The sequence below is a fragment of the Pongo pygmaeus genome, chromosome 5 (genome assembly GCF_028885625.2).
Source record: "Pongo pygmaeus isolate AG05252 chromosome 5, NHGRI_mPonPyg2-v2.0_pri, whole genome shotgun sequence".
Taxonomy (NCBI): Eukaryota; Metazoa; Chordata; class Mammalia; order Primates; family Hominidae; genus Pongo; species Pongo pygmaeus.
Genome location: NC_072378.2, coordinates 79,705,111 through 79,732,682, shown reverse-complemented (window position 1 = coordinate 79,732,682; position 27,572 = coordinate 79,705,111). Strand labels below are relative to the sequence as shown.

At 36.0% G+C, this 27,572-nt stretch overlaps 1 protein-coding gene across 6 annotated transcripts in view; it reads right to left on the bottom strand.

Moving 5' to 3' along the window:
- BCKDHB (branched chain keto acid dehydrogenase E1 subunit beta) overlaps nucleotides 1-27,572 on the bottom strand; it is a 252,291-nt gene that overhangs the window by 152,669 nt on the left and 72,050 nt on the right. For all 6 annotated transcript variants that reach the window (XM_054490937.2, XM_054490938.2, XM_054490936.2 and 3 more), the window contains exons 7-8: nucleotides 9,565-9,662; nucleotides 7,382-7,492 (exon numbers count right to left, since the gene is read on the bottom strand). In XM_054490937.2, the coding sequence (XP_054346912.1) occupies nucleotides 7,382-7,492; nucleotides 9,565-9,662 (209 nt within the window). The remainder of the gene's footprint in view (nucleotides 1-7,381; nucleotides 7,493-9,564; nucleotides 9,663-27,572) is intronic.

The window sequence follows — 27,572 nt, the reverse complement described above, 5'->3', positions numbered from 1 at the left end:
GTTCATTTATTCTCATCGCTGAACAATATTATACTTACTTATTATTGATCCATTCTCTAGTTGATGAGTACTTCGGCAGTTTACAGTATGGGGCTACTAGAAGTAATGTTCCTATGAATACTTCTGTATTTTTTTTTTGTATATTTCTTCATATATACACATACAGGATTGGAATTGCTAGGTTACAGGGTTCAGGTAGATACTGCCAAACAATTTTCCAAAATGGTTGTACAAATTTATATTACCAACAATAGTCTACGAGAGTTGAATTGCTCCACATTCTTGCCAACACTTAGTGTACCTTTTCAAGACTTTTACCCATATTTTTATTGGATATTGGTCTTTTCTTTTTGATTGTATAAGTACTTTATATTTCCAGATATAAGTTTCCTTGAGTTTCTCCAAATCTGTAGATTACCTATTTCCTCTCTTATTGGCGCCCTTTTGATGAATAAATTTTCTTAAATGTAATGAAGCACAATGTTATCAGCCCTTTTTTAATGTTAGTGTTTTATTAGTGCACAAGATCACATGAACATATTCACCTATGCTTTCTCCCAAGAGCATTATTTTTTCCTTTCACAATTAGATCTGCAACTCAGCTGTAATTGAGGCTTGTGTGGTAAGAGTTAATATAATTATTTTTCATAGTACCCAAATGAATCAATATCCTCTATTGAGAAAACTACCTTTTCCTCTCAAAATTGCAAAGTCACCTTTGTCCTGAATCAGATAACCAGCAGGTCTGTTTCTAGACTCTTATTTTATTCCACTGGTCTATTTGTGTATTTTTATACCTATATAATGTTATAATTACTCAGCACTAATAACACATCTCAACATTTGATAATTAAGTCTTCCAGTTTTGTTCTTCTTCAAGATTGCTCTGGCTCTTCTTGGCCTTACAATCCACTAACATGCTATATGCTTCAGTTTATGGGCCTTTAATTTTCCTGAATAATATTTTGTGATTTTCTGTGTAAAGTTCTGACATATGTATCACTAAATTTTTCCCTAGATAGTCCTAATATCAAGAGGAAAGCTGTCAAAATTTCACTAGGAATTATAATTTTTGCTGCAGGCATTTTGCAACTACTCTTCACCAGAGTAAGATAATTACTTCCATTTCTAGGTTGCTATGAAATTTTAATCATGAATAAATATTGAATTTTAATAAATACTTCTCTTGCATTATCAAGGTAGTCAGGTCTTTTTTCCTGTTTTCTATTAATATGAGGAATTGTATCAACTGCTTTGTGAATATTTATGAACATTATGTGATCTACATTTATTTTAAAAGCTGTCTATAATTTTCCTTTCTTATACTGTCCTAAATACGTTTGATATTAAGATTATGCTGGCCTTATAAAAAGAATTTGAAAGTTTTCTCTTTGATTCCACTCTCCATAAGGGTTTGCATAAGGACTATATTTTAGAGAATTCACCAATAAAGCCATTTAGGCCGGGGGTTTTCTCTGTATGAGAGTTAATAACATTAAATTTAATTTTTTAATAGATCATGACTATTCAGATTTTCTAATTCCTCTTGTATCAATGTTGAATGACTTATATTTTTCCAGGAAATTGTCAACTTTACTCAAAACTTATTTGTAAAATTATTCATAACATCCTCTTTGTCTTACCATTGTCTGTGGGCTCTTCATCATACAAACAAATATTTGTCATTTGTTTTTACCCTATTTTTTCCATTAGTTAAAAGTTTATCAATTACATTAATCTCTTCAAAGATCTAAATTTTACTTTATTAAATTTCTCTACTCTACAGATTCAATTTCAGTAATTTCTGCTCTTGATTACTTCATTTCTTCTACTTTCTCTAGGTTTGATTTTCTTTCTGGAGATGGAAATTCAGATCATTAATTTTTTTAATTCTAATTCCTATTTCCTAAATTTATACATTTACAGCTATAAAGTTTCCTCTGAGCATGGCTTAAGCTGGTTCTTGAAACTTTTGATATATTGTATCTTCATTAACATTCAGTTCAATCTCTTTTCTAATTTTTGAGTTTCTTCTGTAATCCACGGTTATTTAGAGTAAGGTACTTAATTTGTAGGAAGTTGAGGCTTTTCTAGTTGTCCTTTTCTTTCACTTGATTTCTAACTGAATTCCACTATTGTTAGAGAACATAATCTCAATGACTCCAAGCTTTTGGAATTTTTTAAGGTTATATTTATGCCCCAGCATTTGGCCAATTTTGACAAATGCTACATATTCTATTGATAGTTTGGTGCACAATTAGGACAACTTTACAAATTGCTTTGTTCAGATCTTCTGTACACTTAACAAGATTTTGTCTGCTTGATTAAGCAAGATTTAAGAGGGATGTCCTTTTTTTTTTTTTTTTTGGAGATGGAGTCTTGCTCTGTTGCCCAGGCTGGAGTGCAATGGCACGATCTCGGCTCACTGCAACCTCCACCTCCTGGGTTCATGCCATTCTCCTGCCTCAGCCTCCCGAGTAGCTGGGACTACAGGTGCCCGCCACCACGCCCAGCTAATTTTTTTTATATTTTTAGTAGAGACGGGGTTCCACCATGTTAGCCAGGATGGTCTCGATCTCCTGACCTCGTGATCCACCTGCCTCGGCCTCCCAAAGTGCTGGGATTGCAGGCTTGAGCCACCGCACCCGGCCAAGAGGGATGTCTTAAAGTCTCCTGCTGTAACTATGAATATGTTCATACCTCTTCTGAGTTCTGTGTTTTGTTTAGTTTATGGCTTTATTTATTTTCAAACTATGTTATTAAGGACGAAATAGACTTAGGATTATGGTATCTTTACAGTGGACTGGTCCCTTTGGCATTATGAAATGCTCCTCTTCACTTCTAGTAGTCCTTTTTGCCTTAATGCTTTATTTGAAATTAGTATGTCTACACCAGCTTTCTTTTCCCATCCTTTCATTTTCAACATTTTGATGTCTTTATATTTAAAGTATGCCTTTTTTAAGCTACATGTGGTGGTGGTAGTTGTTTTTCATGAAGTCTGAGGATCTTAGACTTTTACTACATTTATTTAATCTTTTTGTATTTAATTTAATTACTTCTATATTTGGGTTTATATCATCTTATCATCTGTTATCTATTGACCAATCCATTTTTCATACTTATTTCTTTATTTTGGATTAACCAAATATTTTTATTAATTTATAGTTATCTTATTAACTTTCTAGATATGCATTCTTTCCCTGTTATTTCAGTTGTTACACTGGAGATTATAACTTGTTTCCTTGATTATAACCTAATCAGAACATTACACTTCATAATAATCCTAGAACAACAGAACATTTTAACTCCATGTAAGACCCCTAGCTTTTGTGTTTTTATTGTCTTACATTTCAATTCCATATATTTAACTTAAACTTCACTAAACTTAAACTTTCACAGAAAATTATGACTACTGTTTTGGATAATCAATACTAAGCTATAGTGTATGCTCTCCTCCATATTTTCTTTTAGAATCATTTTCCTTCTGCCGAAGGGAGCTCCCTTGCAGTACCTTCTTTTAGTGAGAGCCTGCTAGCGATAAATTCTCTCAGTTTCTGTTTGCCTAAACTATTTTTATTTCATCTTAATTTTAAAAAGATATTTTCACTGAGTATAGAATTGTAGGCTAGCACAGTCAGCAATTTAAGCATGTTATGCCATTGTGCATACAGGTGTGGTTTTCCTTGAATATAATCTTCTTAAAAGTTAACAAAGCTTGTGTAATGATGTTCTGAAATCTTCATGAGAATTTTTTTTTAGATATTGTTAGTGATTTTCTCTCTCTTCTTTTTCTGGAATTCAAATTGTATATAAGACAGATCTTTTGACCAGATCCCAAATGTGTTTTATCCTCTTTTCTGACTTGTGCTTCAATCTGGACATTTTCTATTAACTAGACTTCCGGTTCATTATTGCTATCATCTACTGAGTCCAATATGTTATAAGCCTATTCATTGAGTTCTTATTGTCGGATATATTTTTTTGATGGCTCCACAAAGTTTACTTGATCCATATACATATATGTAGATACACACACACACACACACACACACACAACTTTCTAGGGTAATTCTCCCCCCTTTACCTCTTTTGTTCCTTATTTTCTCTATGTTCCTAAGCATAACTATCAAGATGTCCCTGTCTGCTAACTCCAATATCTGGATCAGCTGTGCTTCTGCCTTTTATTGTTTCTTTCCCCTTTGTTATTGATCAAATACTCCTGTCTCTTCATCTACTTAGTTTTTTATTGAATGCTGGTTTATAGAAGTTCCAGATAATGAGAGGATTGACTCCTTGCTCTGCTGGGCAGATAGAGTAAAAGTACATAATTCAATAAAAACTCAAAGGGGTAGAGGCTGTGTTGTGGGTTTGAGATGACCTGGTCTACATCTGGTTTGCCTCTAATTGTAAGATCTAACTCTCCATGGCTTTCAATTGAGAGTATGATTGGTCTTTGTTACTTCATTATCAAGTGATAGCTTCACTTTCCAGATATTTTCTACTTACCTTTCACCAGTCACACCTTTAGAATTTGGCAAATAAAAGGTCAAGTATGTGTTTAAATCCCCTCACAATTTCAATTTTGTCACTACAGCCCCACAAAATATGAGCTCTATACACCTGGATTCTACACACCTGGTTGAGACCAAATAGCAAGTGTAGCCAACTAAAAAGCAGCTATAAGTCAACGTGCCACTCATTTCAGGGCTTTGAACTCACACAGCTGATTCTCTTAAGCCAATCCACTTACACACACACACACACACACACACACACACACCCATGGCACAGGGTAGGTCTCTGTCTCTTAAGCACTTCAAAACTCAAGAATTTTCTACTATGCTTTTCAGAAGTCTCCAGCTTAGCTTTTTAATATCAAGTTCAGAATTGGGTGGAAAAACTAGCTGTGGTTTCTAGGACCATTTAAGTCTCCAATTTTTTAACTCCCTTGAGCAACATTCAAAGACTCTGCTCCTTTCTCTATCCCCGAGCAACTATTTATTTTGGTTTATAACTTCCAAACCATGTATCAAGGATTAAGCAAGAAGTATGAATTCCTCAAGTGTCCCAGAGGCATTTTAGTGTATAGAGTATGATAATGTGTGTTCAACAAATCATTTTCGCCTTTAATATGCTTTCTTTTCTTGATCAGGCATTCCAAAAGATATATATTGGGGTTTAGTTGACACATAATGAATAAAACTCAGGGCTATAATGAGTCATAAGACAAAAACAACTGATAAAACACAGCTAATTAAAAGAGATTATAATATAAATTTTGGTTATTATAGAATTCATCAAGATGAATTAAAAAAGCTTCACTCTGGGGGGAAAAAAACCCTGATTTTCCTTATACATATTTGGTTTTAGGGCCCTCTTCTTTAAAATCATCTCTAAATCCTAGGAGGAAAAAGCTAAGTATCAAAACTTTACCTCTTTTGATACATCAAAAGAAAACAGGAGAGGTACCATCATCAGCAATAAAGAGAGTCTCAAATAGACCCAAAGCAATCAAGAAGCTGGCTTTCACTGTCACAACCGGATGAAAGCATCCCAAAACAAAACAAAATAATGACACTAATAAGTCAGAGGTCTGATGCATCACTTTCTCATTCAGTAGAGATCGCTTGTCTCCTCTTTCATCTTTCCCAGTAGGATAGAGCCCTAAGGAAAATGGATCTGCATTCTAGGATCAGACTAAGATGCAACCAGTAGATTTAATACAGTGATGCAAAAGCAAACTGATATCGATGTAAATATAAACAACTTCATCCTTCTTTCTGCCCCTAACTCTCCTCTCTTTGCTTCCACGGTTGCCAAAATGAAGTATTAGTATACTTGTGCTTTACCATAAGCTGCTACAAATGTTTTTTGAATGTTTAAGGTATTATTTATATATATAGATAGATACATAAATAAAGTTCTAAAAGTGCTTGCCCTGACCATATATATGTGAATGCCCTCTGCACTGCGCCATGACAAAACATCATATCCCTATACAAAAGCACCATCTACACTAAAAATACAAACCCCAGGATAAGTGGTGGATACATGTTGCAAACAAGAAGCCAACTCTAGTTTAACTATAATTTGGAACATTTGGCTATTTGAAAGAAAACCCAGTGTCTGACTTGATTTGAAAATGCCTGCAAAAAGCATTAAATTATTTTCATGAAGCTATGAATAACTCAATCTGAAATATAGCTCTTAATTACAGCAACTACAAATAGAATGGCTCAGGATCATTTTTAAGTATGTCAAGTGTTTAGATGGTGTCAAGTGAGTCTTCAGAAACATTTACTATAACAAATCTTACATCTTCTACTAAATTATAAAACACTCTTCACCTAAAAACATCCTAGGCTACACTTTTACAGCAGTAGTATCTGCAGGTTATTTTCATGTAACTAACCCAAGAAATAGCCTGTAAAAGCTATGAGAATGCCAAAGCTCTTAAAAGTGGTAAATATAAAATGCCCTACGTCTTAGGACTATAGAGTGTATCAAGAAAAAATAATAGATGTCATTGTTTCCTACAATTTTACATGTAATTGTACATGTATCTATTAATCGTACATATATCTATTGTACTTATCTATTAAGACTAGGTACCTATAATTTACAATACACGTAGCTAGACTTACTTGATAAGACTACTACAAACAGAGTGCTTAACCTTCTTTGTATCAATATGAAAATAGATGCTTCTTAAATTATCTTGACATTGGTGTGAAAGATACTGGATATAAAGAAGTAAATGAGAGCTAAGCTATATTCTTAAGAGGGAACTGGCTATGTAAATCTTAAGAGTAAAAACAAGACCAATGTAATCAGGCCAAAGGTCATGAGGCTACTTAGATAGAAACTGTAAATTAGAGCAGCCAGAATCTCCACGTAACCCTTAGACTGTAATCCACAGTATTAAGACTATATACAGAGTTATGTTTTTTAAAAATCCATCCCCATTACTTTTGGAGAGAAGATAAATGAAAATTCAGCCAAATCACTTAATTTACCTGACTAAATTAAACCTAGCTTACTGAACCATAACTAATAAGAAGTCAAAAACACAGGTGCCTTCAGCATCCTTGATATGCTCTATGACTCACATAACTCAACTCAAGGTGACTGCATAAAGGATCCCGTTTTGTAATATTTTAAACAAAGGAAACTACAGGAGGAAAAATAAATTCTATAGTGATTTGTTTCCTTGAGCATGAAGCTGTTTATACAACTTTCTTTCATGCTGCAAATTTAAAAGTTTTAAGTCAAATGAAAATGCTCACGTAGCTCACAATTTCAAAAGAATTATTTGCAAATATACAACATATTTGGCCAAAGGTTTCAGAGAAATGACATTCTATCACCATTATATTCATACCTTACAAATTGTGTCCACATCCCAAGGTATTATAGTCCTCAGATCAATGACTTCACAAGACACTTCAAGCTTTTCTTTTGCCATGGAAGCTACCTCTCGGATCACATGAACCTGAAATAAAGAGAAAAATATGCAGAGAATGACTACAAAGGTTCTAGCCTCAAAAACTAGTTGAATTCTGACATTACTATTAGAGATAGTATTTAAAGTCTCAGGAATTGATCTGCATGGAGAATTCAAAAATTTGTTTTAAATATGTTGAATCCCATATTCTGCGAAAATAACAAGTATAGATGTCTAGAAAACAGATGGAAAGAGGTGCTTAGAGAGAGAAGTCAGTACCACAAATACTGATTACAAAGATGGCATGCAGAAGGTAAATGAAGTCACACGAATAGGTAGAAAGCATGTAGAGGGAGAAGTAAAGGGTAAAAATCACCAACATTTAAGGAAAAAATGGACCACGAGGAGAGGAAGGAAGAAAGAGAGGGAGGGTGGGAGGGAAAAACGGAGGGAAGGAAAGAAAAAAAGGAGATAAAAAGGACAGTTAAAGAGCTAGAAAGAAAACCAGGAGACAGTGTATTGCAGAAACTTAAGAGGAAAAGATTTCATAGGGATAGCAGCCAGTATCACATACCATAGCAGGAATAAGAGCTGAATTTAAACAACTAGAAGATCAGTAATGTTGACAAAAACAGTAAATTAGTGGGAATAGAACTCACAGCTACAAAAATATAATGAATTTAAGAAATTAAATATAGACACCAGAAAACAGTTGTTCAAGTTCAGTGTTAAAAGGAGGGAGATGTAATGGTATTTAAGGAGAAAGGAATTCTTTAAATAGTGAAGAGAGACATACTTTTTAAATAAGAGCAACAAGAAATGGAAAACTGAAGATGCAGGAGAGAGAGGGACTAGCTAATATACAGTCCTGGAGAAGGTAAAATGGAACGCCGTCTGAAACTGATTTGCAGAGGTTGGTATGTAAACCAGACACCTCTTCTTCAAAGACAAAGGGAAGAAGGAAAGAATTAGAAGCAAGAGGAAGAACAAGTTATGTGAATTAATATCTAATATACCCTTACTTCCCTATTAAAAAGAGAAGTAAGGTCATGAGCTGACGGTAACAGAGATGTGGATTAAAAAGTGGACAGAAGGACAGCAAAAAGGTTTGCCACACCCACCAAGGTCACTATCAATGGGATACAACTCGCCAAGCAGCAGAGTTACCCCACGGAAGGTGAGAAACCATGAGGACTCTAGCTCTCCATGCCAAAAATCAAAAGGAAAGGAGAGTAGGAGCTTATGATATTGAAAACTATTTTTGTTATCTTCTTTATATTGTGTTGCCCTAAATTTCCTAAAATAAGGATTTCCTTTATACAGAAAAATAAAAACTGACCATATCTTTAAAAGAAGGAGAGAGAAAAGTAGAAGAGATAGGAGTTCGTGGCCAGAGAAAAAGCTGGGAGGTAGAGCAAAGTGACAACAAGCCTGGGGGAAAATGAAGTGGATCAGTAGAGAGGGTCACTGGAAAAAAAGAAAGATATGGAATTTTGAGGCTGGACCAGTGGATGGGTCAACATGATCAGCAAAGTAATCATGAGAGACGGCAGGAAATGTGATGAAAAAGATTATAGCCACTTGCAGCAAAAGTAACGTGGGTATACATGTATTCCAAAAGAAATGTGTTTCTAATCAATACATTGTTGTAATATATTTATGGCCACCACATGCGTATACATTTTAATATATATAGACACCTCACCTTCACTCAGAAACCAGTACCACAGACTTTCAGTTATAAGATGAGGAAGTTCTCAGGATCTAATATACAGCAGTGACTAGGGAAAATAATAGATTTGAAGTGTCCTCGCCCCCACCCCCACACACAAAATAGTAACTATGTGTGGTGATGGATCCATTAATTAATTTGATTATGGTAATCATTTCACAATGTATGCATATATCAAATCATCACATATATACCTTGAATATATATAATTTCATTTGTCAATTACACACCAATAAAGTTGAGGGAAAAAAGAAATTAGCATCAGTAGCACCAGACTTAATCTGAGATATAAAGAAAACATTGTTTTCAATTTTTCATGTATCAGGATTTAAAATGAGAGCTTCCAAGCACAACGTAGGTTTTAACAGTTGGGATCAATGCTACTCACCTGAGTGCCCCAGGCAACTAGCGTAACATCACTCCCTTCCTGTATGACTTCGGCCTGGGACAGTGGAATGTTGTATGGTTCTATAGGGACCTCTTCCGCTAAATACAGAACAGGAAAAAAAAAAAGGTCATTTTTTCTGAGGTGACACTTGAGCATAAAATAATTTAAGAAGCTCATTGTAGCAAAGCTTTATATTTTGTTTCTCTAAATTCTATATTACTTAAAACAGAAATAGCATTTATGATATGGCTCCATGACATTACTGCACAGACGAATAAATGCAATATAAATGTATAAAATATATCAGCTATCTTGGAACAAAAAAATAAACTTTAGAAACTAAAGAAATCTTAATAAAGAAGGAACATTAGTCATGAGAATGTATCAATATTGGTTTATTAACTATAATAATTGTATCCTACACGTATGTAAGATGTTAATAATAAGGCAAACCCGGTGTGTGGTATCTAAGAACTCTGTACTATGTTCATACTTTTTCTGTAAATCTAAAATTGTTCTTAAAAATTGTTATTACATGTGATAAAACTTTATTAAACTGAATTAAGTTCTCAGATCAATTTTCTAGAAAGTAGCAAATTTATGGGGGTTTGGAAAAAACAGTAGGGCCAAATTTTAAAGTAGATTATATTTTTTCACCTTAGATCTATGAACACTTCATCAATCAGAGTCACTGACAACACCTTAATTTTCAAAGCTGAATACTGTAGACCTCAAAAAGATAAACTAAATCAGCTCTACCAAGCCAAAAGGAAGCCACTGGTATCTGAGAGAAAACCATTTTATGAACTTCTCTGCCCAATCAAGTTATATAGATATGACTGAATCTGGGAGAAAATTATAAACTGAATTTCAAAATAAAATTGAGTACAAAGTTGATAAAACTGCCCAGTTATGCTGAGAAGCCTTCTTTAGTTCTTTTTTTTTGAGACAGAGTCTCACTCTGTCACCCAGGCCGGAGTGCGGTGGTGTGATCTGCAACCTCCGCCTCCCAGGCTCAAATGATTCTCCTGCCTCAGCCTCCCGAGTAGCTGGGATTACAGGTGCACACCACTACCGCCAGGCTAAATTTTGTATTTTTAGTAGAGTTTGTATTTTTAGTAGAGAGTTTCACCATGTTGGCGAGGCTATCTTGAACTCCTGACCTCAAATGATCCACCCACCTCGGCCTCCCAAAATGCTGGGATTACAGGCATGTGCCTGGCCTTTTTTTTTTTTGAGACAGAGTCTCACTCTGTCACCCAGGCTGGAGTGGAGTGGCACAATCTTAGCTCACTGCAACCTCTGCCTCCTGGGTTCAAGTGATTCTCAGACTCCCAAGTAGCTGGGATTACAGGCACGCACCACCACACTCTGCTAATTTTTGTATTTTTGGTAGAGACAGGGTTTCAACATGTTGTCCAGGCTGATCTCGAACTCCTGACCTCAGGTGATCCACCCCGCAAGGCTCCCAAAGTGCTGGGATTACAGGCGTGAGCCATCACGCCTAGCCATTCTTGAGTTCTTATGTGAAAATATTATCAGTGGAAATGCTGGAAAAAACTGTTGTTCCCTTTTGTTCATTTTCCCCATGGACTTTTTTATTATATATGTATACTCAAAAAGGACAGAAGAGTAAAATTAAAGTAAAAGCCTCCCTCTGGAAGGCTCCCAGTTAGCCCTTCCAACTCCACCGTCCAGAAGTAACTAATGCTAACAATTTCCCAGGTGTCTGCTGTAGACAGCTCTCATTCTTTCTGGCATCCAAGATTCTGAATCCTCTTCCTACATTTGGTAAATCCCCTGCCTTAGGAGGCAGGGCCCTTTGTCCACTACAGAAGTGAGTTCCACATGCTTCCCCACTAAGGTTCCTCTGCAGCCAGGGCACAAAACTTGGGCTCTGGCAATCCAATGCACCCACAGCAGACTCTGAATTGGAAGCTGATGACACAGAAGAGCAGTAACTGTCTACAATTCATTCTGGAATACTGCTAACAGTGGAGGCAAATCCGGCATCTAGGCTTAGTAGTATCAAGGATTCAGACTGACAGTTGCCAGGGCCTCTTTGCAGAACCAGTTATTTGGGGGGTATTGCTTCTAGATACATGGCCTCTAAACCTGATTCTCAGGGACTCCAGAAATCTGTGAGTAATTTATTATCCTTCAATAAATTTCTTCTGCTTATATTGGAGAGTTGATTTCATTTGCTTGAAAACTAAGAACTGATTCCATATCTATTCAGATATTTACCATATGTTAGTGTATGCATATATAATATTTTTTCTTTTTACAAATAGAATCACATTGTACACACTGCTCAGAACTCTTCTACAATCTGCATTTTTTTCACTCATCAATATATCTTGACCATATTTCCATGTCAAAGTAGTTTTTAAAATCATGTTTATAAGTAAAAACTATTAAATGTAATGGGTGCTTTACGGGTGATACAGTGGTGAATTTTATTCCTTGTTTTTTTGTAGATTTCCAATCCAATGACATTTATATAATCAGTGTCAGTGAGAGCTGAATATCATTTAAATGATTAATATGTTTAAATAAAAAAGAAAACAGTAAAATCTATAAAATTACTTTTTTAGATAAATCCCAAAATACACAATAATTAAGCTAACAAACCTGGAAAATAAAGCAGTGTTAGAAAACTTATAAGCATTAATACACTTCTTTAAAAGTTTTTGTGTAGCTCCCAAACTAAGTTGAGTCAGATACTTCCACTGTCTAAATGAGGGGTGGGCTAACTATAGCTGCAAGTTCATTTTTTTGTAAACAGCATTTCATTGGCTCACAACCATGCCATTGATTTACACAGTGTCTATGGCTGTTTCTACCCTACAACAGCAGATCTGACTAGTTCCAACAGAGACAGTATGGTCCGCAAACCTAAAATATTTACCATCTGTTCGTTTACAGAAAAAGATTGCCAGCCCCAATTGTAAACAATGCTTTCAGAGGTTAATTCTAGTCCATTCATTGATGGCTTAACCCCAGTATTCATTGCATGGATGGATGCATAGATGGATGGATGGATGGATGGATGGATGGATGGATAGATGGACAGATGGATAGATGAATGGACAGGCAGGTGGACAAATAAACAGGGAGGCACACATATATCACTGAAGTGGTATATTCTACTTAGCAGGTCTTAATTGTTAAACCAAAGTGAGGGTCAAGAACAATGCTGATGACATCGGACAAACGCACCAAAGATAGCACATAGGCTCTTTGCCATCATCAAGTCTTTCCCCTGGCAGCAACATCTGAATGCCAGCAGACAAGGCTTAAAGCCAGTACACATTCCATCTTACTTGTAAGTGGCCATGATTCAAGAGTCCTCCTGTCTTTCCCGCCTTGTAAATCAGTTACCAGCTGGTGATTAGCAAATCCCTGGGACACACAACTCTAAGGGCTGGCAGACCACAAGAAATGGGTTGGCATCTTGGCCCATTTCCTTTGTCAGGTTGCCAATGAGCAATTAATTGCTCTATTGTCTTAAATAAATCACCCCAAATAATAAGGCCTCATTATTTTAACAATTAACTAAGGAACAACAAAGCAAACAAAGTTGTATTCTCTATTTTAAAAACACCATACTTAGAATAAAAAAAAAAAAAAAACCTCTTCTTAGATTTGCTTAAACGTTATCCTGAGAACAGGAGAATAAGAATTAATTTTAATATGTCCATTTATTTAAATTTGGCAAACAAGTCACCTGGAAAGCAAGCTAGAATTCATAGGTACTTCTTAGCTAAATTTAATTTAAAACATATTTATTCCAGGAAAAGGCTATTATTCCAAGTTAGCTTTCTTGCATTCCTACCCCACGGCTATGTGCTTTCTAAAAGAGAGCAGGTGACATGAGTTAGAGCACGAATCTTCAGAAGCTAAAGAGCACCATACACAGTCATATTACACATTCCTATTTTCACAGAAGTGGGACTAACTGACGCCGCTCCATTTCACCACACGCTGATTACATTAGAATCTTAGCACTAATAAGCATTCCTCAGAGAAACACTTCAGCATCAGATAAATAGTGACAAAATGAACAACTCAGAAAAATAAGAAATCTTTTCAAGGCCAAAATTGTAAAAATGCAAATATCAAACAGATTTTTTTAATGTATATTGTAAGTTTCCACATATACACTTCCGTGTACATGCAAATGCACTCATTCATACTATACATTCACTTAGAGATTCATGCTGTGAATTTGCTCATCCTTGGCCCCATTCTATTTCCCATCCTCCTCCTTTTTTCTTCCAGTTTTCTTCTAATTTGCTATATTCCTTATAATCCATCTTAAACACATTTTTGGAAGAGGTGAGGTGTGTAAATAATATATATATACATACCAAGTTTAATATACATTTTTCACTTAATAGTTGCTGCATACTCAATATATGCAGGCATTATGCAAGATGCTGGAATATGAATTGAAAAACTGAATTGCCATTGAGAAGCACATGCTCAACTGTGAGTTACAAAGATGGAAATAGATTCATAAGCCAACAAATAAAAACATAATATAGCAATGGGAACAAATTGCTCTGGGAATCTAAAGGGAAGCAACAACTTGGTTACAGGGATAGAAGGTTTCATCACGGAGGATACAACTGCTGTGGGTCTTAGAGACAGAGGTACTTGACACAAGAAAAATAGATAGGATATTCCATAAAGAAAGAAAAGGTATACACAAACGTGAAACCATGTTTATGCTTGTGTATACATCTACAAAATCAGATTTACATGATATTTCAAGTAAAGGTGAATACTGAAACTTATAAATTATATTCCTAAGTCCCTAGATAGCACTTTCCAATCTTTCTGATTCAATATATTAATAACTTGCGCAGAAAGCATCTGCAACAAAATAACAACTCACTCTTAACAACACAAGTTTCCCTGTGATGCACACTATTACCATTACAGAGATAATAAGGTCATTTTTCTGCCCTGTCACTAATCTGCAGTAATGCTAGTTTCCCCACAAACATGAAACTCGGATAGGGCTTTATTCATATTGCATTACACATGAAATAGTGAGAAAACATAAATGTTCTCTATTTAAAATGAAGTCAAGTATATTTCTAAAATATGTTAGCTCATGCTGTCTGATTACAGCAGCATATTTGAAGTCTCCATACCTGAGAAAGCCTATCTGGTTTGTTAAAATTCAGTCTAATGGGGAAAGGTAGGAGGTGGGTAAATCTACCCAACCAGAAACCCAATTCTGGCTTTGTCTCTGCATCTAATGAGTTTGGTCATCTCTGACAAAATATTGTGTTATTTTTGTGTCCCAGTATTCCACCTGTAATCTTGGGACCATTATTGGAACAAAGTGTGAACACATTAAATTAATCAGCTCTTAGGAAGAAAATATCATCACAATTTGAAGTAATTCAATGACAGAGTCATTAAGGCTAAAAAAAGAGTTATCACTATTATTTTCTGTATAAAACTGATAATCAACTATAAACTAATATTGGATTTCTATATTACAACTGTCATTTTCTGAATTAGTAATCTCCTTTCAGCTTTGAGGTTATTAATCAGTCTTTTTTTGGACAATTTTCACTTCTATGCCAACTGTTACTTTTGGCACTGATGCTAGAGATAAGAAAGAATATATGAACAAGAAAACTAAGTGCACTTTCTTCTAGTAATCACTTTTAAATTATTCCCTAAACACAGTTGTACCCAATCTTTTCCTCCTCTCTTCACCTTAAATTATCAAAAAATCTAAAGATTAACAGTCGATATTAGAAAGACTAAATCAAGATACTATTAAAAATATTTGTTTCTCTCTCCAAGTAATCAAAAAAAAAATCTGTAGAATTGTCCTCGCTGGCAAGAAGATACCATCTAATTAGAAGATAAAATTAACTTTCAATAAATAAGATAATAATTAAGTGCCAACCTTTGGTAGTACTTAACCCACAGTGATTATTGAGAGCATGTTTGGACAAAATAAATTGGTATAATAAGTCTCAGTGTCCCAAGGGAATAAACCAGAGAGGACTCCTGGGAGCAACAGTGGGTGAGGCTCCCACAACATAATATAGACTTTCAAGGCATAAGCATGACAAGGTTTTACTGAGAATTATGGCAAAAGGAAGGCAAAGAAGTGACAGATCAAATGAAGTGCAGCAAATAAAGAAAACCATTTTAAAAAGGCAAATCTTGAAAAATAAATATAACTAGATGCACAAAGGCTAAAAGCTGGCATTCTCAGCAGTGGGGTACATATTCATAACAGAAGAGTAAAAACAAGTAAACATCATCTCATATGATGCACTAAAATGGACACTCTGTCACTTCTATCACTTCCATAATATTCTTGCCAAAAAGACATAACTTGAGTTTAATCCTGAGGAAACATCAGACAAACCCAATTTGAGGAGCAGTCTACAAAAGAGCTGACCAAATGTGGTGACCATGACAGACAAAAAAGACAAAGGAACTGTCTTCCCCAGAATAAAGGAGACTAAGGAGAAAGAACAATAGACTCTGGATAGAATCTCAGTCCAAAGAAAGGACATTAGTGGGGCAATTAATGAAATTGGAATTAAGTGAATAGAACAGTTAATAGTATTATATCCATGCTAATGTCCTGGTGTTGATCAATATTACCGTGGTTATGTATGAGGTTAATATGGGGGAATGCTGAGTGAAAGGTACATATGTATTCTTCATACTATTTTTGCAATCTTTTTGTTTGAACTATTTCAAAATAAAAATTTTAACAAAATTTTTAATATTAAAGTCAAAAACAAAAATGAGGTTGACCCACCTTAACAAGTCTCCCTTAGATGGCTGGGAAAATAAGTTGTGATATAATAGGAAGTACACCAAATTAGAAATGTCACTGAAAACCGACTATGAGAAACTGGGCTTAATGCAAGGCCTGACAGAGACACTATACATTGATACTTCCTTGTGAAACAAATTCTGTTTGGAAATGCTAGTACAAATGAAGAAAGTGAGGATATTAACAAAGCTCTCTAACTATAAAAGAAGCAAAACCACATTTGGTATTCATTTATGACCTCCTTATCTTCCTGGATAAATTTAACTGAGTTCTGAATATTGAGAGACATGAATATGTGAAGATGTAAATTCAGTGTCTGCATATGCCAGTCAGCATTTTGCTAGACACTCTTGACCACTAAATGAAAACCAAGGACCAATCAACAGTCTAAATATAATTATATCAAGTCATAATCAGCTAATATCTTGCATGTAACCAGGAGACTTCTTTTTTTTTTTTCTTTCTTTTTTTTTTTTTTTTTTTTTTTTGAGACAGAATCTCGCTCTGTTGCCCAGGCTGGACTGCGGTGGCACAGTCCCAGCTCACTGCAACCTCCACCTCCTGGGTTCATGCAATTCTCCTGTCTCAGCCTCCTGAGTAGCTGGGATTACAGGTGCCCACCACCACACCCAGCTAGTTTTGTTTTTTTTTTAGTAGAGACAGGGTTTTGCCATGTTGGCCAGGCTGGCCTTGAACTCCTGACCTCAGGTGATCCGTCAGCCTCGGCCTCCCAAAGTGCTGGGATTACAGGCGTGAGCCACCACGCCTGGCCAGGAGACTTCTTAAACTGAGATACCTGTACATATAAAACATGATTTTAAGGTCGTAAAAGTTTTATACTCTTATTGTTTCAGAGGATAATGTTTTCTTATTATCACTGAGTAACACTGAAAAATAAAAAAAAAAAACACCCGTTATTTTTAAATGAACAGCAATATTAACTTGAAACAGAAAGTCTTGGACCCATTTAAACTCAAATGCAGTCTAATTTTTTTCTTCAATAATTAATTAACTGGTAAGTCTCACATTTCCAGTTCTTTTGCATAACGAGATAAATTAGGAATCTTTTCAAAATAGTTGCCAAATATTTGCTGGGTGCAGTGGCTCATGTCTGTAATCCTAGCACTTTTGGAGACCAAGATAGGCAGATCACCTTGGGGTCAGGAGTTTGAGACCAGCCTGGGCAATATGGTGAAATCCAATCTCTACTAAAAATACAAAAAAATTAGCCAGGAATGGTGGCACGTGCCTGTAATCTCAGCTACTCAGGAGGCTGAGACATAAGAATCGCTTGAAACTGAGAGATGGAGGTTGCAGTGAGCTGAGATCACACCACTGCACTCCAGCCTGGGCAACAGAGCGAGATTCCATTTCAAAAAAAAAAAAAAGTTGGCAAACGTAAATCACAAAAGTAATGATATGATAAGTCACCTTCATATTTCTTACAAAATTTCCAAATTAACTTCATTACATTTCCCTGTCTCATTTAATGTAAACAAAAAAAGAAGCTTTGATGAGACTGATATTCCATAATATGCATCAGTATATTTAATACACAACACATTAAAATTTGGCCACATTTATAACAAAACTTGTTCAATCTTTGCAATTACCCTTAGGGTTTTTTGTTTGTTTACTGTACTCTCTAGTATGCAGCATTTAATAGTGTAGCAAAAGTTCTCCTATCACCAGTTTTACTGGCAATTGTTTGTCTTTCATGTTTAATATATTTGAATTCCTTTGGCAAATATTTTCCAATGCATTTTCTATAGCAAGGAGCTACACATATAGAATAAACTTTGTTCATAGGGTGTAAATTTTACAAGGTAAATTGGAGAACTGGCAAAAAAAAAATTGAACACTGAATAAAAGGGCGATATTTTAAAGCCATTCTACATCAGCACATAAGAGTTTAAAAGGGAAAAAATATTACCTAACAAAAAGAATTATACAGAAATAGAAAAAATATTTCAATAAAGTGCATCATTATTGTATGAACCATTAGGAAAAAAACTGCTAATTAAACTGATACACTTTTTAGAATTTTTATTTTATTCTTATTGAAAGAAAAAATTGTAGACTTAACTAGATATGGGTTTTTATTATCTATCACACTGACACAGACATAAAAACAAAACATAAGCAAAATAAGTTGGTTTAATCAATTTCTAAAATTCATGAAGAAATCCAAATGTAATTCTTCTCCAACCCTCTTTGACATATATCAGTGTCCACATTTCTCCAGAGAATCTCATTTTCTGTGTCACCAAGCACATCAGTGATGCAGCGCTTTTCTAAATGAATTCATTAAAAAATTAAAAGATTGATGCTAGGCTCTCAAGGTAGCTCAGTAATTAGGCATAGCCTACTTTAGACTCCTGCTTGCAAGGGTTGTCAAACTACTGTGATTTCCCACCTCTCCACCCTTTTACCTCACCACAACCATTTAGCATCTCCTTGTCAAAAGAGTCTTCAACTTGTCAGAAGAGACACCTTCTCTGGTGTCTCTGGAATTTTATTCTAAGCTGTATTATGATTTTTATATTGGCACATAAGCAGATAACAGCAACTACTGGCCACTGGATGAGATAACTGCAACATGCTATTGTTTTTAACTCACAATCCAATATCAGAGATATTAAAATATGAGGGGGAGAAGGGGTAGCTTAGAATCAATGAAATATAGTGGCTTCTATTGGGTAGATGACTTTAAATCATTGAAATATTAGTATATATTTAATATATTTTTCACATCATGCTTTTGGTAATGTAAGTCCCTCAGTTTTCATAAATCCAATATTACCCATGAGGAGCAACAATTCCCCCTAGACACCAAGCACTAGCTGTGTCCACTGACTTCCTAAATGCAGAGGAGACAGAAAAAGTCACTGGGACACACTGACAAAAGACAATTATTTTCAGGTAAGAAGGATATACGGGGAATACATGCTATATTTATTAGACTGCAAAATTCCTTATTCCATATCTAACATTAAATGACAGCTGCTGATTTTATTGATGAACCCCCTCTTCTCGAGGGCAACCTCTCCAGAAAATTTTGATTTAATTCAGGGAATCTGTTACAAAGATGTTGGAAGGGCTAGAGTAACAAATGGTGAAACAATGCAAACCAAGGATCAGAAAGCTGCTACCACCTCTGAGCTGGACCCAACAGCCCACAGGAGCCACTGTCAGTGCTGGAACCACCATTGGCTGCTGCTGAGCAGACCCATCCCTATTAAATGCCCTGCCACCAACATCGCTGCCATCTACACTGTGGAACAACGGTCACTGCAGCACAGCAAAGTCTCCTCAACTGCCACTACCAAAGGTGCCTCAAAAACCTCAGTGGCTTCCTTTCTACCTTCCTCCCACCCTCTAATGAAACTCAGCTAGCAAAGGGGTGAGGAAAATACAGTTTACTTGTTTCCAGCCCATGAATTACAGAAGAAAACACAGAAGGGCAAGTGTGAGGATGACAGACAACTAACAAAGACCTAACAGATATTTAAATTATAAATAGCACTTAGATGAAAAGGTCACCTTTGATGAGAAATAAAGAAAACTCCAATATATTAATAAGAATAAGAAAAGCTAATATTTAGTGAGCCCTTTCAACATATTAGGCACGTTTAAGCACCTTTAAAGTATCACCTTTTATCCTTACAACTCAATGTGACTGATACTGGATTTACCCCAATGCTACAGATGAGAAAACAGGCAAAGACATATTAAAGAACTCGGTTATAGATAGTGTGGCCACTGTGTGGTCCAAGCTCATAACCACTGTTATAGCAGATAGAAATCTGCCCAAAATGGGTTTCAGAAATATTAAATATAAACATATATCTAGCTTGGTCCTTTCCCTAAGTCTTGAGAAATTGCAAAAATTGTGTATTTTAAAAAGGGAGGTGTTATGCTTGCCATTTTTGTTTAAAAATAGAAAATATAACCTAAGATTATATAATGGCTGTTTTTCCTGAGACTAATCAAAGTGTTAAATCTAGAATTCTCTCACAGACTCCCAGCAATTCCCTACCATTTTCTCAAATTAATTTTTTACAGACGAATCAAGCTTTACATTCCATAAAGCAGGTGGGATCTATACATACTTATCATCCACCATCTGCCTCAGTGCATTGCTGTATATCACTCCTCCATTAGAAATCTGTATTTTTCTTGAACATAAATTCCTTCATATTAAATCATGGATTAATACTACAAAAAATGAAGAACTCCAAGTTTACTTACATAGCCAGAAACTACTATTTGTAGTCCAATATTAATCACTTCATACCCTAGCTATATTCAGTGCCAGAGATATATAAATTAGCTAGAATTCATAAATTCAAGTTCAACACTGAGAGATGCTGAAAGGGTATTAATAAAATTAATAATTGTTCTAAATTATGTATTACTAAGAAAATTTTCTCAACTGTAATTTTTACAAGCCTACAACTTTATTTCTAGCTTTAAAAAGTAAATATACATGAAAATTACTAAATACCTAATGGCCTTAAGAGTTTAGTGTTTTCTACCTATCTGCCTCTAAGTATGGGCAGACCTAAATTTTCATATTTTCAACTTATGCTCAACACACACTTATACATATAGTGTAGATGAAAACTCCTAAAGGGCTTATTATATGGCTTTTATTCTAAATTTGAAATTCTGAAGATAAGCTACCTATAAGAATGGAAGCTCAACACCCTTTCTGCTAGTCAACTGTTCAGTTTGGGCATTGTTAATGTCACTGCCTGTATAGCAATGTTTCTATACTATTAGAATTCTTATTTGCCCTTAATACTTTATAAGTAAAAAACAGAAAAGTGAAAACACTCTTATCACCAAAGAGAATAAGTAAGGGTCAAGTAAGAAATTATTTGCTATGTTGCACACAGTAAATTTTTAACTTCAGCTGGATGCTCAGTGCATTTAAGTCACTTGAATTGATCAATTAAAAAAAAATTAAAGGTATATGTAAAATGCTGGAAACTACATCACTGACAACCGTGTATAAAACGTGAAGTTTAAATAGAATCTTATTTTAGCTCTCTTGGTAAAGAAATCTATTTATTAAATGTAAGTAAATATTTGACTTCCAGATATTTGACTTCGCACACATTCTGAGAAACACATTAGGAATGGCCTGTAGTCAAAAAGTGGAAGATTATGGCTTGATTTAAAGTGATAAAATACACTCCCAAATATGTTAGAATATGTTGTAAATAACTCTAAATAATCTGTAAGAGTCCCAGAAAGACTAAAAATGTACCACAGTGGCCCTCATATGACCATAGACCCAGCTACTGTTTCTATCCACCTCTCTTGCTAAATCTGAACCACCCCATCAATGGCTACTAAACTGCAAAAACAATTCCTCTCTTTTCAGAAAACCTTTTTTTATTTTTATTTTTATTTTATGTTCAAGGGTACATGTGCAGGTTTGCCATATAGGTAAATTGCATGTCAGGGGGGCTTGGTACACAAATTATTTCATCACCCAGGTAATAAGCATGGTAAGCGATTGGTAGTTTGTTTTTTGGGTTTTGGGGTTTTGGAGGGTTTTTTAAGACAGGGTGTCACCCTGTCGCCCAGGCTGGAGTGCAGTGGTGCAATCTCGGCTCACTTGCAACCTCCACCTCCCAGGCTCAAGTGATCTTCCCATCTCAACCTCACAAGAATCTGGCACTACGGGAGTACACCACCACGCCAGGCTAATTTTTGTATTTTTTTGTAGAGACGGGGGTCTCACCATATTGCCCAGGCTGGTCTCAAACTCTTGGCTCAAGTGATCCACCAACCTCAGTGATAGGTATTATTCTGATCCTCACCCTCCTTCCACCCTCCACCCTCAAGTAGACCCCAGTGTCTGTTGTTCTCTTTTCTGTGTGTACTCAATGTTTACCTTCCACTTATAAGCGAGAACATGTGGTATTTGGTTTTGTGTTCATGCGTTAGTTTGCTAAGGATAATGGTCTCCAGCTCCATCCATGTTCCTGAAAAGGACATGATCTCACTCTTTTTTATGGCTGTAGAGTTTTCCATGGTATATATATACTACATTTTCTTTACCCAGTCTATCAATGATGGGCATTTAGGCTGATTTCATGTCTTTGCCATTGTGAATAGTGCCGCAATGAACATAAACGTGCATGTGTCTTTATGGTAGAATGATTTATATTCCTTTGGGTATATATTCAATAATGGGATTGCTGGGTTGAATGGTAATTCTTTTTTAAGTTCTTTGAGAAAACACAAAACTGCTTTCCGCAATGGATGAACCAGTTGCCATTTCCACCAGCAGTGTATAAATGTTCCCTTTTCTCCACAACTTTGCCAGCATCTCTTAATTTCTGACTTTTTAATAATAGCTATTCTGATTGGTGTGAGATGGTATCTCATTGTGGTTTTGATTTGCATTTCTCTAATGATGGGTGATGTTGAGCATTTTCTCGTATGCTTGTTGGCTACATGATTGTCTTTCTTCTGAAAAGTGTCTGTTCATGTCCTTTGCCCACTTTTTTGCTTGGGGTTGCTTTTGGCTTGTAAGTTTGTTCAAGTTCCTCAGATTCTGGATATTAGACCTTTGTTAGGTGCATAGTTTGCAAATATTTTCTCTCCTTCTGTAGGCTGCCTGTTTACTCTGTTGGTAGTTCTAGACTAACCCTAAAACTGGCTAAGTATCAGCTGACCCCGCTTGCTAATGTTTTATAGACCCTTACCCCATCCTCTCTACTGAGTTAGAATACTTCTTCTAATTAGTTCTCATGCCCCAACATTCTAAATAAAAGCTTAGGTTTAACAGTTAATATTAAAATAAACCATTGGAGATTTTTATATGATAATAATAGCAACAACTTTTAATAACACCATTAAAATTTATTAAGCATTTACTGTGTGTCAGGCATGATTCTAAATACATGTATTAACACATTTAATCAAATGATACTGCAAAGAAAATTTTATACTACTAAAATTTTAAAAGCTGGAGGAAATACAAAGATCTAAATTACCAACATGGAGAAAATGGTAGATACAAGACAGGACAGAATAGTGTGTGGAGATTCACACTGTAAACTCTTCCTCAAAGAACCACCACAGGAACCTACCAGGAAAACCAAAAGAATTCACAGGCCCTTTGAAAGAAGTAGCCTGACACTGCAAACTCCATGAGACAGCTGAAAAACTGTAAGTTCCCAAAGTGTGAGTGGGGGAAAAGTCTGCCTCTGAACAGACATCCCCACTGGGGAACCTAAAAATCCAGATCACAGGAGAAGAATTTAACCTCATCTGAAGTTAAAATGGATTTAGGCAGCCAAGTGAAATATCAAAGTAGAAGGAGTGGGAAGCGCCCTGTAGGCACTCCCAGTCCCCGGCTCAAACCAGAGAAAGCCATCCCTGACTTATCTCACAGGGGTCCTTGGGGAAGGCAGCCAGTGGAATTAGGGAGGGGCCATAGGATGAAAGAAGCTTCTAGCTGAACTTCATAATACTTTCAACTGAGTACAAATTTTCCTGAGCAGAGTCCAGGGGGCAAACGGGAAATGCAGATATAACTTGCAGATACAAGCACAGAAGCCACAGCTGATGGTGCAGGCAGACGGAAAAGGGCAAGGCCTGAGAGCCCTGCTTGTTTTCTCAGCAGGAAGGCTTGTAGTCTGGGGCAAGATCTATCCACTTTCCCCAGCTGCCTGAATATAAATGTGTGTTGTTGGTGGGGCATGGCAGGAGTGAGATTGGCCTTGCTGGCTGCATGGGAGCTAGGTGAGGCCTGTCACCGCCGGCTTTCCCCCCTTCCCTGGCGACCAGTATGACACAGCAGAGGCAGCCATAATGCCCCTGGAACATAAATCTATTGGCCTGAGAACCACACCCCATCACCCACAGTGGCCTCGGCAAGCCCTGCTCAAGGAGAGTCTGAGCTCAGACCTACCTGGGCCTGCCCCCACCTCATGGTTTTTCACTACCCACCCTGGTAGCCTGAGCCAAAATACATAAACCCTTGAGAACTCTAGGGCCCCATCCATTGCCTGAAGAACCCAAGTACTCATCCTGACCAGTGAAGAACAAACTTGTATCCCCCTTCTACTACCACAGCTGGTACTCTTTTAAAAGCACCACCTCCTGGCTAGAGGCCAACCAACTCAAGACATAACAGAATAACCCTGCTCCAAAAAAGGAGAAAACAGCTAATTCTACCATCTACAACATCCTGACTAACCAGAGGTTCTAAGTCTGTCCACATAACAATTTCACTGCTGGCATAACCAGCATTCGAAAAAACCAGCACACTAAACAAAACGACAACCAAGGACTGTCATAGAGTACACTTAACTCCCTTGCCACCTATACTGGAGCAGGTGCTGGCATCCACAGCTAGGTGATATGAAGACATATCACCTTACAGGACTCTTTGCAGACATTCCCCAGCATCAGCCCAGAGCCCAGCAGCCCCGCTGAGTGGCTAAAGCAAGAAAGACAATAACAATCACTGCAGTCCAGCTCTCTCAGGAAGCCCCATCTCCAGGTGAAGGGGAGAACATCACATCAAGGGATCAGCCCACAGGACAAAAGAATCTGAACAGCAGCCCTTGAGTTCCAGATCTTTCCACTGAAACAGTCTACCAAAATGAGAAGGAACCAGAAAATTATGGTAATATGGCAAAACAAGGTTCTGTAACACCCCCAAAAGATCACACTTGCTCTCCAACAATAGATCCAAACGAAGAAAAAAAATCCCTGATTGCCAGATAAGGAATTCAGAAGGTTGATTATTAAGGTACTCAAGGAGGTACCAGAAAAGGTAAAAAAACAACTTAAAGAAAATTTAAAAAAAAAACAGTGCAGGATATGGATGAAAAGGTATACAGAGAAATAAATATCATAAAGAAAAAACAGTCACAAGTTCTGGAAATGAAAGACACACTTAAAGAAATAAAAAATACACTGCAAAGTTTCAACAACAGACTAGAACAAATAGAAGAAAGAACTTCAGAGCTCAAAGACAAGGCTTACAAATTAACCAAAAGACAAAGAAAAATGAACAAAGCCTCCAAGAAATTTGGGATTATGTTAAATGACCAAACCTAAGAATAATTGGTGTTCCTAAGGAAGAAGAAAAATCAAAAAGTTCAGAAAACTTATTAGAGGGGATAATAGAGAAAAACTTCCCTGTCCTTGCTAGAGATCTAGACATTCAAATACAAAAAGCTCAAAGAACACCTGGGAAATTCACTGCAAAAAGATCATCTCCTAGGCACGTGGTCATCAAGTTATCTAAAGTCAAGACAAAGGAAAGAATCTTCAGAATTGTGAGGCAAAAGCATCAGGTAACCTATAAAGGAAAACATCTCAGATTAACAGTGGATTTCTCAGCAGAAACCCTACAAGCCAAGAGTGATTAGGGTCCTATCTTTAGCCTCCTTAAACAAAATAATTATCAGCCAAGAATTTTGTATGCAGCAAAACTAACCTTCATAAATAGAGAAGAGATAAAGTCTTTTTCAGATAAACAAATGCTGAAAGAATTCTCCACTACCAAGCTAGCACTACAAGAACTTCTAAAAGGAGTTCTAAATCTTGAAACAAAACCTTGAAATATACCAAAATAGAACCTCCCTAAATTATAAATCTCACAAGGCCTATAAAAAAAAGAAAACTTTTAAAAAAAGGTATTCAGGCAACAACATGATGAATAAAACAGTACCTCACATCTCAATGCTAATGTTAAATGTATATGGCTTAAATGCTCCACTTAAAAGATAGAGAATAAATAAAAATCTACCAACCAAGTACCTACTGTCTGTCTTCAAGAGACTCACTTAACACATAAGGACTCACATAAACTTCAGGTAAAGGGATGGAGAAAGATGTTTCATGCAAATGGAAACCAAAGCAAGCAGGAGTAGGTATTCTCAGACAAAACAGACTTTAAAGCAACAACAATTTAAAAAGTCAAAGAGGGATATTACATAATGATAAAAGGACTACCCCAACAGGAAAATATCACAATCCTAAATAATATGCACCTAACACTGGAGCTCCCAAATTTATAAAACAATTACTACTAGATAAATAAGTTGAAACTTATTTGCACACAAAAACCTGCACGTGGATGTTTATAGCAACTTTATTCATAACTGTCAAAACTTAGAAGCAACCAAGATACCTTTCTGCAGGTGAATGAATAAATAAACTGTGTTACTTCCAAACAATGGAGTATTATTCAGCATTAAATAGAAATGAGTTATCAAGCCATGAAAAGACATGGAGGAACCTTAAATACATATTACTAAGTGAAGGAAGCCAATCTGAAAAGGTTTCATACTGTATGATTCCAATTATATGACATTCTGGAAAAGATAAAACTATGGATACAATAAAGCTATCAGTGGTTGCCAGGGGTTGAAGTGAGGGGAGACAAACAGATGAAGCACAGAAAATTTCTAGGACAGTGGAAATACTCTGCAAGACATTATAGTGGTAAATACATGTCATTATACAACCCACAGAAGGTACAACACTAAGAGTGAACACTGATGTAAACCATGGACTTTGAGTGATGACAATGTGTTAACATAGGTCATCAACTGTAAAAAATGTACAACTCTGATGGGGATGTTGACAACGGGGAAGGCTATGCTTGTTTGAGGTCAGTGGGTATGTGGAAAATCTCCGTGTCTATCCCTCAATTTTGCTGTGAACCTAAAACTGCTCTTAAAAAAATAACTTTTAATTTAAAAAATGGCAAATTCTGATACACAAGTGAATAAAAACACAAGGTTTTCACTCTTACAATTGCCAAGTTAAATGTCTGACAAATATTTCCTGTTTTCATTTTTAGATTTCAGTAACAGTTACTTTATTGAGTCTTGCCTCCCCACAATACCTGTGGCAATGATTCCCTATCCTTCCATAGTTTTTCATTAACGGCTATTTAGACACACAGCATCTGGCTTCGTCAATCATGCATTACTCAGGGCTAAATTGAATATATGGGGCTTAGAGAAAGCAAGAAAGGGATTAAGAGACACAGGTTGTAGAGTTTTTACAATAAAGAACAAAGGCGTAATTTTCTTCTTCTACATACACATATATATACAAGCAGAGATGTTTTCTTCAATATTGTTTAAAATAACCAGAATTTAGAAACAACTTGTTGTTCCATAATAGGGAA